Source organism: Monodelphis domestica, chromosome 3 (genome assembly GCF_027887165.1).
Source record: "Monodelphis domestica isolate mMonDom1 chromosome 3, mMonDom1.pri, whole genome shotgun sequence".
Taxonomy (NCBI): Eukaryota; Metazoa; Chordata; class Mammalia; order Didelphimorphia; family Didelphidae; genus Monodelphis; species Monodelphis domestica.
Window position 1 is genome coordinate 464,579,291 of NC_077229.1, and position 18,523 is coordinate 464,597,813.

Genomic DNA, 18,523 nt, shown 5'->3' on the forward strand with positions numbered 1-18,523 from the left:
TACAACAGCTCTTTCTATGTTCTGGTGTTAAGGAATCATGCTCAATAATATAGCAGCAGTAGATCAAAACTTCCTATGAACCATAACTGAATTAGAGGACTGACAGAATACTTCTAGACTCCCTGTTCCTTGGTTACATCTCAATAGACCATATTGCCTCACTTGGTTGACTTTTTCTGAATTTACAAACAAGATTGTCTCTGGCCGTCTGAAATTTCAAAAAGATGCCAACATCAGAAACTCTATTGCAGTGTGTGATTTTGTAAACTCCAAATCAAAAGACACTTGCTGATTTTTATTTTGTAGTACAGAATAGAGGCACATCATTTCTCCACTAAAATATATATATTTTATAATAAATTTTGGCCCAGCCTTCAAAATCTGATCTATTACCTAGAGAGGGAAATGACTAATACTCTAATTTTTAGATACATTGAACTACATAATGTAATTCCAACCACAGAATACTCATGAGGGCCTAAGAAATATAGCCTATACTTCATGATAAATGCCCTGCTCACTACTTATAATAATGGGATTTTATTTTTTAAATATAACTCTAGGGTAATGCTGACTTCCCTAAAGATGCTTTTCCATTTTGTACCAAGTAATTCATAAATACCTCATTTCTTTGTAAAATTGATTTCATACCGAAAGGTCTCCATTCTTCTTTGCTAGTTTCCATGAAACCATTGCTACTTTACTTGTGTGGATATGGCAGCTATGAGCTATAAATATAGATTTGTCATCTCTCTGCATTATCATAGGATGACAAACTGAAGTTACAAGGGACTACAGAGGTCATCTAGTCCAATTCCCATACTTTATAGATAAGGAAACTAAAGTTTAGAAAAATTGTGTTTTATCCAAGGTCACAGAGATGTGAAATATGTTAATATAGTGAATATATGAACTCTCGGTGTCCCTCAGTGAAGTGAGGCCAATGGCCTCACTTACTGGGACCAGTGCAGGATCAGGCCTCAAAGGCAGTGTTGGTAAACAAGTAAAAAGGGTTTATTGATCATAAAAGAAAAATTAGGAAAGGATGGTTAAGGAACAGAGTTTCCCTAGCTCTAAGAAGTCTCACTTGCCTCCCCCTTCTACATTTCCCTGATTGGAAATTGTTCATTTCTCTTGGCACTCCCTAAGCCCTTTCCTGCCTCTGACTAAGATTCCCCAAGCCTCACTGTCTATTCCTAACTACACTTAATCCTTCTTGTTGGTTTTACAAGGTGAAACAATCTTTAGATGGCCAAGGCCTGAACTCATGATGCTGGGCCAGGACTGAGTTTGGCCTCTGGCCCTTACACCAACACTGTCTCTTGATCAGATCAGGCTAGTTGTTACAGGGATCTTCTTCTTCTTGATGTAATCTTCTTAGTAAGGAAAAGTACTTCCCAGCAGGTATAAACACTTCACTTCAACTTCACTGTAGATTTTATCAAGGCAGGAATACCAGAGGTCAGCTATCTTCTCTCCATTGGGCTCCAGGAACAGGAAGTAAAAGCTCCTTTCAGCAGTTGGTGTCCCTTCTAATCCTTCCTCCAGGTACCACAATCTGCTGTCATCAGGTTCCTAGCATGTGGCTAGATCAACTTCTGCAAAACCATTTCTCTCACTTATATTTCAACCCATTTCTCTCTCTTTTCTTTCTTACAGAGAGTAGGTAACAATAGGATTTGAACTTGGTTTATCTAACTCTTAGCACTCCTCCTACTACATTAAGCTGATTCTTGAATGTTATTCTACCTAGGGTCAAATTAGACATTCCTGGAAATCTTCCAAACTTACAAGTATTTTACCAAAAAGAATAGATGAGGAAACTTGAGCTGTAGCTTACAATGTATAGAAGCAGTTGGTAAAGTTATATAGCTATGGAAGAATTGGTCCATGAAAGCCCAGGACCTAATCACAGTAAAAGGTCTAATGAGATGGTAAACTAACTGCAAAGATGAAGCCATCTTCATGAAATTCAAAAAGGCCACTGAAGTGAATCAGAAAAGGAGCCATAGCATGTACAATGATAAGTCATGCCCTTTGGGTGACATTTAAAAGTCAGTCTGTGGAGTTTAATTGCAAAGACAAACCCAGGATTTATATGATCACAACTCCAAAACATTTTTCATATAGATAAAATCATATCTAGACAATTGGAAAAAACATTAATTGTTCATAGGTAGGCCCAGCTAATACAATAAAAATTACAATCCTACCTAAATTAATTTGATTATTCAATGCCATACCAATCAAACTACCCAAAAATCATTTCATAGAGCTAGGAAAAAAATAATAAAATTCATCTGGAAGAATAAAAGTCCAAGAATATGAAGGCGATTATTTTTTTTCCAAGGGAAAGGTGGATTAGCTATGCCAGATCACAAACTATATTAAAAGTGGCCATCATAAAAACAATTTGGTTCTGATTTGTGTAATCTGTTACCCTAAAAACTGCATTTCCTAGGAGTCCACTGACTTCCTGTCATTAGGAACTTCCTGTAGACAGAGGGATAAATTCAGTGGGGCTGCTGGTCTCTGGCTTTTTGCTTCCTGGACTGTGGTGGTAAATGCGGGTTTGAACAGGTAGAATAATTATGGGCATGTGGTTTTTATTTTGTTACCTTTTTATTCCTTTACTTCTAATGATCATTAATAAATCTCTTAAAATATGCTATTTTCAGTATTGTACTTAATTTTAATTTTTATAGATTAAGAAATACCGTAGTGGGTCAATGAAATAGATTAGGCACAGTACAGTAATAAATAAACATAGTAATCTAGAATTTGACAAAGCCAAAAATCTAAGCTTTTGGAAGAAGAACTCACTATTCAACAAAAATTGCTGGGAAACCAAGAAAACTATGGCAGAAACTAGGCACAGGCCAATACCTCATGCCATCTACCATGGTAAAGTCAAAATGTATACATGTTGTAGAAATAAAGGGTAATAACTGTTAAGATTAAAATTAGCTTCTCTGCTAAAGGTATTATATTTTTAGAGGTTTATTAAAGATTAAGAAATAAAGAAAATACAAAATAAGAAAGCACGTGCAACCTACATCTTGCCAGCTAGGTAGAGAGCCACATGTCCCTAGAAGGGGAAGTCGAGAGCGAGAGCCTCAAGTAGGCAGAAAGCCCCTTTAAATAAAAATTTGTGATCTCCCACTCAGGTGAGATTCTGGGGAATTCTGGGAGCTAGCAAGGACATCTGGGGATTAAAATCTGGGGTTCAAATCTCCATTTTTACATATCACAAACAAATTAAAATAGTCCCAATAAGGGAAGATAATACAATTGAAGAATATAAAGCAGATCAATCCCTTCCTGCATTTTTAGGGAACAGTCCCAGCTTCCTTCCCCCCAGGAGATCAAGCTGCTTATGCAGGCAGCAGACCAGACTCTACTTAGCTTGGGGATGAGAATTAGGAAGGGCAAGAAACAAAGGAATTTCAGGAGGTCAGTATGGAAGCAAGATAACATATGGCTGACTAGAGCTAAGTGACTAAGTGCATGTGAAAATAAACAACTCCTAAATAACAGCCCCCACATAAATCTGAGGATTGTCCCCCCATCACTAACCTCACATTCCTGTGTTAAGGTTTGTTTGTCTGTCAGATAAGAACCTACATGTGAAAGGAAATAGCTTTGTATTTTGTAATCTATATAAGCTATCCTATAATGTCAGTCAGATGCAGCTTCCACTAGGGAAGGCTGTCTCAGCTGATAGATTCTTTATTTGTTCTTTATTAATAAATCACAGTTCTAATAATTGAAATTCTGGGTGTTTGGACTCACTTTGTGTAGTGCACCACTTCAAAATCAGGGTAGCATGGGATAATTTATCTGTCAAATCTAAGGATAAGGGAAGAATTTATTTCCAAACAAGACATGGAAAACATTACAAGATGTAAAATAGACAACTTTGACTACTTTAAATTAAAAGTTCTGCACAAACAAAACCAATATAACCAAGATTAGAAGAGAAAAAAAAACTGGAAAAAATTTATATTCAGTTTCTCTGACAAAAGCTTCATTTCTCAACCATATAGAGAAATGAATCAAATTTAAAAGAATGCAAGTCATTCTCCAGTTGACAAATGGCTAAAGGATATGAACAGGTAATTCTCAGATGAAAAAATTAAAACTATCTTAAATCATATTTAAATTTTTTAATTAAAAATTGTTTTAATTAAAACTATCTTAAGAGAAATTTAAAAATGTTCTGATCCACTATCAATTAGAGAAATGCAAATTAAAATGACTCTGAGGTACCACCTTATCCCTATTATAGGCTAATATGACAAAGAAAAAAAGAGGAAAATGATAAATTTTGGAGGGTGTAAGATTTAAAATTGTTGTCTGCCATAAACTGTGGCAGTTAAAAGAGTGGGAGCCATAAACTGTTATAATTAAAATGGTTGATAGATACAAATTATGCTAGATATAAGAGTCGGTGAGTAATTTTGACCACAGAAAATATGTTTCACTACAGAGTCTTGGTTTTTAAATCAAATATAAGGTGGTCATCAGAGAATATATTCCCAATTATGAATATACCCAAGTCAACTGAGTTTTATAGAGATTTTAATTAATAATACAATGAGGAATTAAAGAAAGAGAGAAAGAGTAAGAAAGGAATAAGTATTAAGGGGCTCTAAGCCAACATGGCCTAGACCTGAGTCTTAAGAGAGAGAGATCAGTCAGTCAGTATTTTATCACTCACCACAAGGTCTGTCTAAGCAAGGATTCTAGTGACACCAGGCCAGCTCCATCTCAGCTGACTTCACCAGAGAGAGTTCCAGCCAGAGTCCTCCTTAAAGAGCCTTCCAGCCAGAGACTGTTCCAAAGGGCCTCTCTCCAGAGCCTCCAGAGGGACAGAGTCCCCTCAGAGGAGCTCCAGTGAGACCTCCTTAGAGATTGTCCTCCAAGAGCTTCCCTTCTCCAGAGCCTCTCTCAAGAGATTCTTCCCAAGCGATCCTCATCAGAGATCCTCCAAAAGGATTTTTCTTCTCAAGAGATTCTGCTTTTTCTTATATAGGGGTTTTTCTCCTATGTCACCTCCCCTAAGTCCTTACATCTACCAATCACTGTAGAGGTTTTCTAAAGGACTGCCCATCTGAATTCCTGCTAAGTCGACTAATCCCTTTAGGAGAAAACCTCTGAGTAAATCTGAACCAGAGAAAACACAGCTGAGTCTACTAATCCCCTCAGTAAGTCTGAACCAGAGAAAACACAGCTGAGTCAACAAATCCCCTCAAGAGAAAACCTCTGAATAAGTTTTCACCTCTTTGCTCCTGGCAAGTTTACAAGTTGCCCGACCTTTATAGGTACCTAGCATCCCATTGTATCAATTCTAAAAACAGGCATGGCTCAAAGAACTCCCTGCCTCATCATAAGCATGGGTCCAAGTACTTTCATTGTTTAGCAAGGAGTTTTCTCCCCTAAAGCAGTCTTAAGTACGGGTGGAGTAGAGGTCCTCCCATTTCTGATCCTGGTGACTTCTCACAGTCAAAATGGGGAATGTTCCTAGTAGGGAATTGTTCCAATGGAGAATTCCCCGATGGGGAAATTTTTAACATTCACAAGTCTAAGAAATTACAAGATTTACAAGGGGATGTGGTAAAACTTGGATATTAATCCAGACAGAGAGAAATTCAGGCAGTGGCAGCCACTATAGGAAGGCACTCACCATAGGTGAGACCAGGATACCAGAGTGAAATTATTTGGATGGATCAGACACAAAGAAACAGTTGTAGCACTGCATAAATCTCTATACCCCACCATAGACTCTACACCAGTGATGCTGGATCTTCCTTTTGCCTCTTGTGTTCTTTTGTTGGAATTGAAAGTTTTTTCCTCTTCCATGAGGAATATCTGTTTACCTTTATTTAATTTAATATTTGCTTTGAAATTATGAATAATGTTATCTGCCAAATTTGCTTCTCTTGATATTCTTATTGGGAATATAACTAGAAAGAAGTTATTGAATGAAAGAAGCAATCCCCCAGTATGGGGATAAATCTAACACTGAGATGTTTTTCCAAAAATATTATGTTTGAATGGGGGTTCAAAGCTAAAAAAGGGATAGAATTGAAGATACTTAAATACAATTTCCCAAAATAGAGAAGGAGCTATTATACTGGGAAATGCATTTAGGCAATGAGTCATTAACAGAGTGAGTGTGGGGTGTGAAAATGAATATACTAATTATCTTAATTTGTTTGATTTACCCAACTATGTATGATGGAGCTATGTGAGACTGCCTCCAATTACTTAGGACCCAAAGTGACTTGGAGAAGTTGACAGTCTTTGGGAGAATAATTATGAATAAACTTAAGAGAAGAAACCATGGAAACCTGCAATGGGATGTTTGGCTAACTTTAAATCTTACTGCTTAGTCTTTAGGGCTCTGGTGTGTAAAGGGAATCCCTTCCTCCCAGAGTCCTGAACTTCCTGCTTGTGAAAGCTAGCCCATTAGCAGGGCTGGAACTCTCCAAACAGAGGTCACAAGTTAAGAGTTTAGGATTATGACCTGGAACTAAGGGTTATGGGTTCCAGTCAGAGAGACTTTGATTGGTTCCTGAGATGTGATAGACCAGCACACAGGGAAAGGAGTGAGGTGGAGAAAGAGGACTATAAAAAATGAGACCGTAGAGGAGATCAGGTTCTTCTCTGGAGGTCTTTGGCTGGGGCCTCTTTCTGAGATTCAGCATTAGTAATTGAAGGCACTGTTGTGGGCTGATAAGATTAGGGTGGTAAACTAGCAAATATTTTTCTATTCCCTTCCCTCCTTATTTTTCTTAGACTATATTTACACTAAAATTAAATTGTTAAAAGCCACTATCATCCTCTTGACTTAAGGGCTCATTATTTTATAAACAGCAATCACAACAATCTTTTTTTTAAAACTAATATATTTCCAAACCAATTACTAAATATTACATTTAGCATATCACATTTGGCATAATATTAATTCTCAATATTACACTGGTGAGCAGACTCTGCTAACCTTGAGCTTCATGAGATATTTCTGAAAACCTCTTTTCCAACTTTTATCATTTGGCCCCAGCTACAGAACACCTGGTCTTAAGACTCTGTCATTCATTCTTTTGCTGAAAACTTTGTTCCTTTGAAGCTTCTCCTGCCTTGGGTCTGGAAATCCATCACTGGCCCTCCTGAGTTCCTGGAAATCCCCACCTATATCACATCCAGATCCTTCCTTGGAGCTGCCCCTTCTAGCTCCTATTCCCACGTTCTTTTGTTAGAAAAATATGTATTCTGCTACCTGCAATCTCAAGATTTAAGCTCTCCAGCATGAGGTTAAATTGCTTCACATGCATATATAGGTCCATGCTTATTATCTTGATTTTAAAGGGATTTTATCTCTCTGGTGTTCCTCTCATCCCCAAAAGAGAGAGACTTTAGTCTCCTAAGGCTCATGCTTTGCACATGTCTCTCAAGTAATCTTCCTCTTGGGGACAGAAGAACTTGGGTCCTGTAGGGGTTTGTGCTTAGCATAGTACCTCTAAAGTGTGCTCCTCCTCAGGGGAAGAGGGGCTTAAGTTCCATAAAGGACAATTTACAGGGGCATATAAACTTTTTGAACAGCCTCGTTCACTATATTATAGAGTGTTTGCATGTGTGTGTGAATAATCTATCTATTGAAAAATTAATATTGAATTAGGATATTTTTGTGAAATAACTTTGGTGCTCAGTCTTCCTTCTCAGAACAATCTGATTCTAAGGTCCAGTTTAGAAAGTTTTTCCCTCCCAGGCTATAAAATTGAATTGGATCTTTCTTTCTTTCTTTTTTTTTTTGTTTAGATCTTAAAAGGACTAAGGAGAAGGCCTGCTAGCCATGGGGAACTCCCTCACCCATTTGAGGGATTAAGGAAGCCAACAAGCACTGCAGTCATGTTGGACTGACTCAGACCATGTGGTGGGAAGGAAAGGGCCATTTTGGAGTCCTCCATATATGGACAAAGACCTGCCTCTTTCTTTGATGAAGTAACTAAGAAGGAATTAAGGTCTTATAGTTATTATATTATTATATATATACATATATATATATTATAGTATAATTCTAAAGGAATAAGACAGAGTTGTTCTCCAGCAAGAAATTCATATTGAAGGCCTACTCCTCTTTTGCTATTACTGAAAACAACACAAGGAAACATCTTTAACCAGAACACAAAACTTTTCCAATTATCGAGTAATTATCAATTGACAAAAAGAAATAATCATTATAATACTGGAAAAGTGATCTAATCCTAGCTTTGCCACTAAATAACTACATAGCCTTTAGAAAGTCACTTACTTAATCATTTTAGTCCACAATTTCCTTATCTTTAAAATAAAGAGATAAGACTGTCAAAGATAAAAGAATGAAAAATATAAGAGAGGCTATGGGGAAATGTGTACAATATTGCTGGTGGAGTTGTAAATTGGTCAATCTATTCCTGAAAACAATTTGAAACTATGTCCTTTGACTCAGCTAAACCTAAACATATACACCCAAAGTAATCAACAAAAGAGAAAAAGGACTTATAAATAAGAAAATATTTAAAGCAGTTCCTTTTGTTAGTCAAAAATTGGAAACTAAGAGGTTGTTCTCCTATTGGAAAATGGCTAAGCAAATTATGGCATATTTAATAGAATATTATTGTGGATATGGTGGAGAAAATATTTGTAGCAAATACTTTAAATTTTAGTCTGTTCTACTAAGTAGTGGGTACTACAAGTTAATAGAGGAGAATGTGATCCCAATGTTAAATGTTTTTGTACTTGAATATTTACTGTGTCTTCTCAGTAAATAATCCTATGTAAATGCTAATTGATGCTAACTGGTAAACTGGTATTGAAGAGAAAGAAACAGTTTATATTTTATTCCAAAGGTTATAGCTACTGGAAATTACTTAGTACGGAGGCTGACAAGGTCAAAATTGCTCTTTAAGAAAATCACTTTGGTCAACTGAATGGAGGGTGGATGTATGAGAGAGAAATTACAAAAGGAGAGGAAAAAATTCAGATCCAGCAATGGAAAGGAGCAGCCCAAGTGGGGGAAGGGCAAGGAAAACTCAAGATTCCAAGAAGGAATGGAGGAGCTGAAAAAATTCAAAACTGCCAGCTTACTTCCGGTCAGCTGTCTCCTGGAGTGGATGGTCTGAGAGGAGGACCTCTGAGACAGAGGAACCCTCTGGACACTGACTACCTTCCAGTGAACCCCTAAATCTCTCTGGTTCTAGCTGAAGACAAAAGTAGACTGGGACATTATAGGAAGCTGTCTACTGAGAAGATCTCTCTTTCCCCAAATTGTCCTGAATGTCAACTCATAGTCAAATTAGTTTAGGAGGAAGGACAAACCCAACAACTAACCAAAAGGAGGGTCAGGCAGACAGCCTGAACCCCTCAGGATTTGGGGGAGAGGACAGTTGCTAATCTGTAAGGATTCCTATCTCCCACTTTCCTCACCCAACACCCTCACTCTCCCTGCCTTGTGTATTCTCAAGAATAAAATGTTACCATTTAGATCAGGTCTACCTGCTTGCTGATATCAAAAAGGAGACTGAAAATTCGGGGAGAGTCATACCATTTCCCAAAAGGGAGAACTAGTTCAAGACCAGAGCTGAGGAGTGAACTAGGTCTCAAAGGGAAAGGTGGCAGTTGGGATATTGGGAGGATCCAGAGGCAGGAAAATTACCTGCCTCTCAGCAACAGCTAAGATCAGGAAGGAAGGCAGAGGGGCATTTCTCTAAGACTTTCTCCTCAGGTCCTTAACCTCTATCTCCCAAACCCAGTGTCTGAGGAGACATATTCTGTCCCTCTGGAAGACAAATTGTGCTATCTTCCCTAAGGGGAAGAGAGGAGAGGGTCAATCTCTTCCCTCTCTCCTTTTCTTCAGCTCTCTCACCCTCTCTCTCCAGTTCCAGTGTGTGTGCACGCCTGCTCCTTCTGGTCATATATTACAGTGGATTAGAGGGGAAATAACCTTGGTACAGATATACCAACCAGAAGGCTATTGTCTAGGATCTGAAGAATTCAGGTACCCAACAGATTGACCTCTGAAGATTCAATTCAATTCTACAAATACTTATTAAGTACAAACTATGTGCAAAATGTGCAAAAACTATGTGCAAAATGTGCAAAAAAAAATAGAAAAATTTAGTTCATTTGAATTCAATTTATTAATTACCAATTATATTTAAAATATTAAGATAATACAAAAAATTATTCCTGTCCTTAAGGAGCTTATATTTTCCTGGGGAATTAGACGTATAAAAAGATAAATAAAAGAATGCAATTCAAGGAGGGAAACAGCACTAATAATCTAATAATCAGGCGAGAAGATGAAGTGTTAATAAAACCTTCCTCTAAGAGGCTGCAGCTAAAATGAAACTTAAAGCAAGAGACCTTAACGGGAGATCTGGTGAACTTGTGTGTACACACATACATATAGCTACATACGAACTCAGATACCTGGATACATACAGAGATGCATAGACATAAACATAAATACATACATATGGGATGTTTATAGATGTATATGTGTTTGTACTATACATGTATATGACAACCATTTTGATATAATTGGCTTCCTTTACAATCCTGTGTATTTTATGTATTTAAAAAACATTATGTACTTTTAAAAAATATGAGAAAGGAACTCATAGCCTTCACCCGTCTGCCAGAGGGGTCCATCATGACACACACACAATAACTAAGAACATTTGCCTGATAGAAAGCTAAGGATCAGAGAAACTAAGTGGAAAGGAAACATTCTTGGAAACATAAGAAACAACTTCTGAAAGTACTCTTAGCTGCAGGTACACTTCAATTCTAGTGGGGAAGAAAACCACATTTATGACTATAATACAAACTTGGTCCTAACTTTAGGAAGAAGGGTAAGCATGTTAGGAAGAGAATGAATATGAACAGTCAGAGAAAGGCAAAGAAAACAAGGCTTAGCCCACAGGAACCTCCGAACTACATTTCCCACAATTCTGAGGAACGACCGCAGCGTTCATTTCCTGCTTTTGGCTCTACCCGCCTTCTTCCTACATCCCATCATCCTCTCTGCGCAGTAGCCGCCCAGGAAGAAGAAAGGTCAGCTAGAAGAGGACGACTGAGCTGACTTCTCTTCCTCCTCCGTTGCGGCCTTCTCTGTGGTCGTCGCGGAGCACTCGGCAGCGCCATGTTGGGACAGAGCGTGCGCAGGTTCTCCACCTCCTTGGTGCGCTGGAGCCACTATGAGGAGGGCCCGGGGAAGGTAAATTCGGCCGGGGACTGGGCAAGGGGCGGGTCAGCCGGGCAAACAAGGGCGGCCTTGCCGACCTCCCCGCGGCAGCCTCGGCTTCAAGCTAAAGGCTCTGCGCCCCCAAGGAAATAATTGGAGAACGGCCGCGGATCCCAAGCAGTCTGGGCGCTGGAGCGGAGAGTAACCGGAGAGGACACAGAGTCAGTGAGGCCTAGAGCAAGCCCGGATTCTGGCGCGAATTTTTAGTAGCTGACTTTGTGACCTTGCGGAGGACACGTGACTTTCGCAAGCCTCAGTTGTCTCTTCTGTAAATGAGGGGTCGAATTAGACGGCCCTCTTATGCTCAATTTCAACTTTTAGACCTCATCAAGGGCTTCCCCAAATTTTTTTTACAGACCAGGACACTGAAAGGCAAAAGTGACTTGACCAAGGTCACACGGTTGGGGGGGGGGGATGAGAAGTGTAGTGGGCATAGCCAGGGAATTATGAACTAATTTTACAACACACTGTGGAAAGCAGCAAACTGGAGACTGATTGTTTTCTCTTCATTTTTTTTATACTTTCTGGAGAAAGGTAAATGCCTAGGAGACTTACCAGCATTTGAAGAAGCATGGCCCTGAACAACATGGAGGCCTTTGGAGGAAGGTCATTGCAAAATGACTGGGAAAGCAGGACCTGAAGTTAGAGCCCCAGGCACCCTTCTATACTATATTAATTTATATAAAGGCCTAGTGGAGGGGTTACTGAATTTAGATTAGAAAGCCTTGACCTCAGTTTTTGACTGTACCACCTACAACTAGTGTGACCTTAACTTAGGTAGCTGAAGCTTTAGGTCATTGATTTGTTAAATGAGTGGTTGCAATAGACAATCTTGAGTGGATCCATGAAGTCACTTCTTAAAATTGAAGGATCTACACATTTAAAGCCTTTATCCATATTTGAGATTGCCTTGTGCGAAATGAGGGGTCTAGTAATTAAGAAGAGTAAAAGGAGCTAACTGATATGAAGCTAAACATAACAACTGGTCATTTCTGAATGGGATAGGTTACAAAAGAGAAATATATGAAATTTTAAGCACATGCATAGAATACCATATAAATGTATATATATGGCTTGATTTTTGCATTATAGAATATAGAACCCTTCATTATAAATCTACTTTCCTTTCTCGTGGTACATATGATGAGAATCACACAGTATGAAAAATGATGATACTGTAAACGCTTTCTGATGTACCATATATTTAATTTTCACTTTTTAAGCTGTTATAAAGTCAATCTTGACCAGCACCATTTATTCAGGAACCATGATTCAGAGTAACATTCTAGGCCCTGTAAGTGCATACAAAAGAAACAAGATTGGGTAGGCAGGTAAGACTATAGGTACATGAAACATAAAAACAACTTAGGCAGATGCCCATTTTTTTAATAAGTAGTGCTGTTTGGGATTCCCTTTATAAGTTTTAAAAGTCACATTAAAAAAATTATGTCCCCATGGCCTTTACTGTAATACAACATTTGTAATAATGAAGTAATGATAGCAGGCTATGAGACTATAATACTGCTTAAATCCAGCCCTTGAAAATAAATTGGAATTAGCCTAGATCCTCCAACCACTACCCCAGTCCCCTACAAAAAAAAAAAGGTAACCAAAATTTTTAAGATCTAGTAAACCATTTATTCCAGTTCACTTAGATATCTCTTTTATGAGATTAGAAAGAACGTAATAAATAGCTTCATTGTTTTTTTGACTCATCCTCCCCCTGAACTCACTCAGACTTTGTTTTTTAGGTGAATATCATTCCTATTATACAGTGTGGTGATTTATTATGTGCCTTCAAGTTATGTTATTTCTTTAGAAAAGTCAATTTTGACTAACTGTAAATACTGTAGTACTATTTGGGTGAATATTGAATAAGAGTATTCACCCATATTTTCCATTTTCTTTTCCCCAGTTCTCTTTTAAGGTCTCAAAATATACATCTTTGTTAGCTCTTACTAAGTTACTGACTTTTCAACAAATATCTACGGTAATTTATCATTCAACAATTTATTGGGTTTTGTTGGGGGTATTTTGTTTTTTAGGAAAAAATGCATTTTGATAAGATTTCATTTAGTCTAAGACTCAACCCAACCCTAAATTGGAATTCCTTCTAAATAGTTCTAACAAAATCCATCTTTGCTCAAATACCTTCAGAAAATTATTCTAGTTTATGGTCAACTCTTGAGTATTTAACTTTCTTAAAATGAACTGAAGTTTACCTCCATGTAATTTTCAGTGATTACTGAATATTAATCCATATGCATAAATATGTAAATAAATTCCTTTGCAGTTTGACATACAAATAACTTCGGAGTACTGTATATTACATATATATTAAAAACTGGTCATTTTTAAAAGGTTGTTTTAAGTTTATGCTTAAACATAGTAGGGAAGTTTTGTTGTTTATGCTTTTATTCTACTCAACAAAGGAAGTATATATTTGAGTTAATATTTTTTTCCCCCTGATTCATTGACTTTTCTTTCTCCAAAGAACCTGCCCTTTTCAGTGGAAAACAAATGGCGGCTGTTGGCAATGATGGCTGTATACTTTGGCTCTGGATTTGCTGCACCTTTCCTTATAGTAAGACATCAGTTGCTTAAGAAGTGAGATTCTTCTGTGTAGGAATCAGGTAACTACAATTATTTGACATTGCTAAAAAGGAAATGCTTGCACCATTCTTTCTCCCTTAACTTAACTCTTTCATGGTTTCATAAACATAGACTGATCCAACATTAATACATATTTAGGACAGTCCATGATAGTTACAAACAAAAGAGTTGATCCTTCTTGCTAATTCATAACTATCTCTTTGAATTTAGACTATTTCTCTGATAAATATCCCATTTATCATTATGGCTTTCTAATTTTCTGCCAAAGCTTCTGATAACCTTCATTTGAACCCTACCATCTTTCCAAATTATTATCTTATTGACTATTTGCTAAACTTCTAGGAAGAATTCAGTCTTGAATGTACAATATCTGCCTCCATTTGCAATTAAACCACTAATTTCTCAACTCTTTGCAATCTAGTTTCCCAACCCATTTGCCATGCACTGCTTTCTCAGTGATGTAGCTTGATGTATGGTTAAAAATATTACATTTGATATTGGAATATGGTTCAAAAACTGGTTGTATCCCTTAATAATTTTGTGAATATAGATAGTTTAGTCACTTATCTTCTCTGGGCCTTGGATTCCTCAGCTGTAAAATGAGATAATTGAATTAAATTGTTTGAAGTCCCAGTTTTAGGATGTTCCTATGGTTCTGACATGGAATTATGTCATATAACAGTTATAAAATGAGATACCCTATGTAAAGCTCTTTGCAAACCTAAAGTTCTCTAAATGCTAGCTATTAATAGCTGCTTATTTCCCCATAGGTTTGCAGAAACAAGATTGCCTTTGTTATTTCAGAAAATGGTTGTATCTTGGAGGAAGAAGACGTCTTACCATGAAATAGTTCTTAGTGTCATAGTTAGCACTGGATAGTAGAAAAAGTAGATAGGGATGAATTAGAACCCTTAAGCTCTGTGCCTCAGCATTTGTGCATGTGTGCAACTATTTCTAAAATGCTATTTCCAGTGATCAAATTGGTATGCAATTTTTTTGGATATTTCTTAAAGATTATCTTGAGTTAGAAATTGGAAGTCTTTCAACTGAGTTTTGTGTTAAGAGAAATTTTAAAATATAGTTAGGGAAGCTGCTAAAAATAATATTGAAACAAGACTTCTGAATGCTAACTGGTAAGAAAGATAAGTGGTGCAATAATAAGCATGAATAGTTGTATCAGTCACTCAGCACCATGAGACTCCCATTGCTAATAGTATCTGTTATCTGAGCAATTTAGCCATATGGGCAATTTTTCATGGATTTTAGGAAATAGCCAAAACTACTTCTCAAGTTCTGTGGTAACCAGAACATTTCAATTCGACCAGTATGTGTAAAGTTCTGCTATGTATATGATGCTGTACTAGTAAAGATACTACATAGAAATCATGGATTTTTTTCCCCTAAGAGTTTATATTTTACTGAGAGATTACATGTACACAGGTAACTAGATTTGTTGTGGAGCTGGGTTGGGTGGGCAGAGTCAGGGTGTCAGGAAAAGATTAGATTGTGGAGATTTAACTTAAATGCTAAATTGGAGAGTTTGTTTTGTTTTAGAAACATCAGGGAGCTGCTGAAGACTTTTGAGAGGGAAGTAGCATGGTAACAGGAAGATTTGCTCTTTTTTGAAGAATGAGTTGGAAAGGTGAGAAAACAAGGGAGAACTCCTTAGGAAGCCAACCACAGTTTTTCAAGCTAGAGGTGATAAGGACCAAAGCTAGGATAGTTAAGGAGGTTCTTCATTGTAATCGTAGTAATATTTAGCATCTATATATTAATTTGAGGTTTGCAAAATATTTCTAAATATTTCATCCTCCTAACAACTCTGGGAAATAGGTGCTATAATTATTGTTATTATTTCTGTTTTATAATCAAGAGAATGAAGGCAGCAAAGCTAAGTGATTTTGCTCAGGGTCACACAGGGTGTGTATCTGACTACATACTTGTGAGTAAAGGTCTTCCTGTCTCAGGTTCAGCATACTCATCTGCTGTACCACTTAGTTGATATATTAGTTGGTTTATTTCTAATGAGAGGCATTTCCCAGAGGAAAGGAAAATTAAAAAAAAAAAATCAAAAAAACTTCATTCTTCATTCAGCCTGGGCAGGGCAAGTTGGTGTTCGGGAGTAGATATTAATTATATTGGTAAATAGGTGCTCAAAAAGTGGAAGAGATTACCTAAGTATATATCCCTCTGCTTGGGTAGTTCAACATCCATATTTGATTAGAAATTAGGTTTATTGGTACATATGATGTGGCAATTCAGTATGAATGAAACTGTGATACTGTAAACGCTTTCTGATGTACCTATCATCATTAAATGTACTTGCTGTGAATACAAATGTTTCTAGAAGCTAGATATTAAAATTGTAATTTTTTTCTATCCCCAAATGCAGTTGCTGAGCTTGAAACTTAAAAATTAATGATCCTATTGTTTTGTTAAATGAAGGGATACTTACCAACATAGGTAATTGAAATGTTATCCTCTTTTTCTCCCCAGGCTTGAAAAATAACAACCACCTATAAAAGTTTTGAAGAATGGATAAAGCAATGTGTTTACCATGGTGTATGTCTTTCTAAATTAAACTATTAAATGAATGTTTTGGAGTGATGTTCTTTATTGAATATGCTGGGGGTTTTGTTGGTTAACTTGATCGTTCTTCTGTCAGTAATATATAAAATACCTGCTTTATAGATTATTCATTTTTTGAATGATTATTAATGCCAAGGTAGGTGATTTTGGTCAAAACTCAGTAACATCATTCATGCAGACTTATGCCTTTGGCTAATCTCAGATCTTGTTTTTGAAACAAATGAAGACATTACCACATCCCTCTTTTCTATATTGTCTCTAAGCATTTTACCAAATTTTATGGAATTTGCAGAATTTCTGCAAATGTGAAAAACTGATAGTGTGCCCTTGTCTATCAAAAAGTGCTTAATCAGCAGTTACTTTGAGTATGCAGTGTATATGTGAATATTCCTGAGACTGAAGTCCTCCATTTAAAAACTTCCATATCTACCTTATCTTCTCATTTTGCATATAAGACTAAAGTCCAGTTGCCTTGTTGGGTATTCAGTCATGTCTATAACCCGGTCTCACTGTTTCTTTCTAGCTTAAATTCCTATTCCCAATACTCAGCTTTGTAGTGGACCCAATTAGCACAACTTTGTATTTTTCTAGAGTTTAGTTCAACATATAATTAGAAATAAAGGCAGTAAACAAAGGGAATAATCCAAGACTGAGGCTTGGCAGGGAAAGTTTGGCAAGAAGATGAGGCAAGGGGCTCTCAAAAAAAAAGATAGTATCGGGTTGAACTAGTTAACCAAAGAGTTTTAGATGCACATTCTCTCCTACCCTCTTTTAGAATACTTTTCCATGGTTACATGATACATAATCCACCCCATCCCCCATTTTCTCCTTTCCCCACTCCCAAAACCAACAGTGCACGTATCATTGTTCAAAGTATGTTCCTATGTTCATATTTTCAGTAGAATGGTCCTTTAACATCAAAACCCTAATTATCCCTCCCTATACATGATTGAGCATGTATTTTTCTAATGCATTTCTGGTTCCACAGTTATTTCTCTGGATGTGGATAGTGTTCTTTCTCCCAAGTTTCCCTGGATTGTCCCAAGTTACTGCATTGTTGCTGGTAGAAAAGTATTGCATTCGATTGTGCCACACTTTTAGTCTCTGTACAATGTTCTGGTTCTGCTCCTTTCGCTCTGTATCAAGTCCTGGATGACATTCCAGTTCCCATGGAATTCCTCCATTTCTTTATTCCTTTTGGCACAATAAATATTCCACCACCAAGCTATACCACAATTTACTCAGCCATTCCCCAATTGGACACCCCCTCGTTTTCTAATATTTTGCCACCACAACGAGCATGGCTATAAATATTTATGTACAAGACTTTTTCCTTATCTCTGGACTCTCCTACCCTCTTGAGACATTCCTATTAAAAACTGTATAGTCGAGTACAATAAAACACTGGCTATATTCAAAAAAAGTTTCACTATTCTTGAATACACCCATTTTTATCAAGGTTGGGATAGCATATTTCAATGAGTCCTGGAACTTTTCAAAATGAGGTTACTGGTCTAGAATAGCTTCAATTAACATAAAAGCAAATATGATGGCAAAGAATCTAGGTCTATTTTCATGTCATGAACCTCCTGATGACAGGAAGTGAGCTGAAGAGGACAAAGTACTGGGTAGCTTGTGCCTTTTTAATTCACAGCCCCAGAACCTTCTTATCACATGGTTAAGAGATTTGAACCAGGTATAGAGCAATGGCAAATACTCCAAATACTTTCCAAGCTTCCTTTTAAGTAGGGAGATTTCATCGGGGACACCGCCCTAGGCTCAATGATTCATCCCCTGTACCTCTTATTAACCAGGTTCTCAAAGCCCATCAGTATGAGACTCTTCTCATTGGTGGAGATGAATGCTTTACCTTGTTTGGATGACAGGATAGAGTATTAGTAGGAGAGGAGTGCACTTCAATTTTCATCAGTTTGGGAGTTTGGGCCTAGCTTCCAGTCACTTTCAGTGCTTCTGGTTTCCATTTCCAAAGGGAAAATGGAAGATGCTAGTCTCACTTCAGGTTGCTGAAGA

General features: G+C 37.2%; 1 protein-coding gene and 2 non-coding genes across 4 annotated transcripts; all 3 read left to right on the plus strand.

The window, feature by feature from the left end:
- The first annotated feature begins 11,059 nt into the window (after positions 1-11,059).
- LOC100011523 (cytochrome c oxidase subunit 7C, mitochondrial) lies at positions 11,060-16,497 on the plus strand. 2 transcript variants are annotated; one of them, XR_464594.1, is made up of 4 exons: positions 11,060-11,263; positions 13,785-13,923; positions 15,458-15,545; positions 16,400-16,497. XR_464594.1 is itself a non-coding variant. In XM_001363006.2 (3 exons), exons 1-2 carry the CDS (start codon positions 11,189-11,191, stop codon positions 13,899-13,901), a joined length of 192 nt encoding a protein of 63 aa, XP_001363043.1. In that variant the 5' UTR covers positions 11,061-11,188; the 3' UTR covers positions 13,902-13,923; positions 16,400-16,497. The 2 variants fall into 2 exon arrangements, 1 of the variants encoding a protein (XP_001363043.1); XM_001363006.2 differs by lacking the exon at positions 15,458-15,545 and having other exon boundaries at positions 11,061-11,263.
- Positions 12,425-12,486, plus strand: LOC130458655 (small nucleolar RNA Z39). The gene has a single exon (XR_008918063.1). It is a non-coding gene; the product is annotated as a small nucleolar RNA Z39 (small nucleolar RNA).
- LOC130458654 (small nucleolar RNA Z39) lies at positions 16,143-16,205 on the plus strand. Its single transcript, XR_008918062.1, has one exon. It is a non-coding gene; the product is annotated as a small nucleolar RNA Z39 (small nucleolar RNA).
- Positions 16,498-18,523: the final 2,026 nt, after the last annotated feature.

Excerpts from the sequence above, each read along its gene's own strand:
- LOC100011523 (XM_001363006.2), top strand. The coding sequence starts at position 11,189 with ATGTTGGGACAGAGCGTGCGCAGGTTCTCCACCTCCTTGGTGCGCTGG. Across the intron at positions 11,264-13,784 it reads ATGAGGAGGGCCCGGGGAAG|AACCTGCCCTTTTCAGTGGA; the intron begins GTAAATTCGGCC and ends CTTTCTCCAAAG.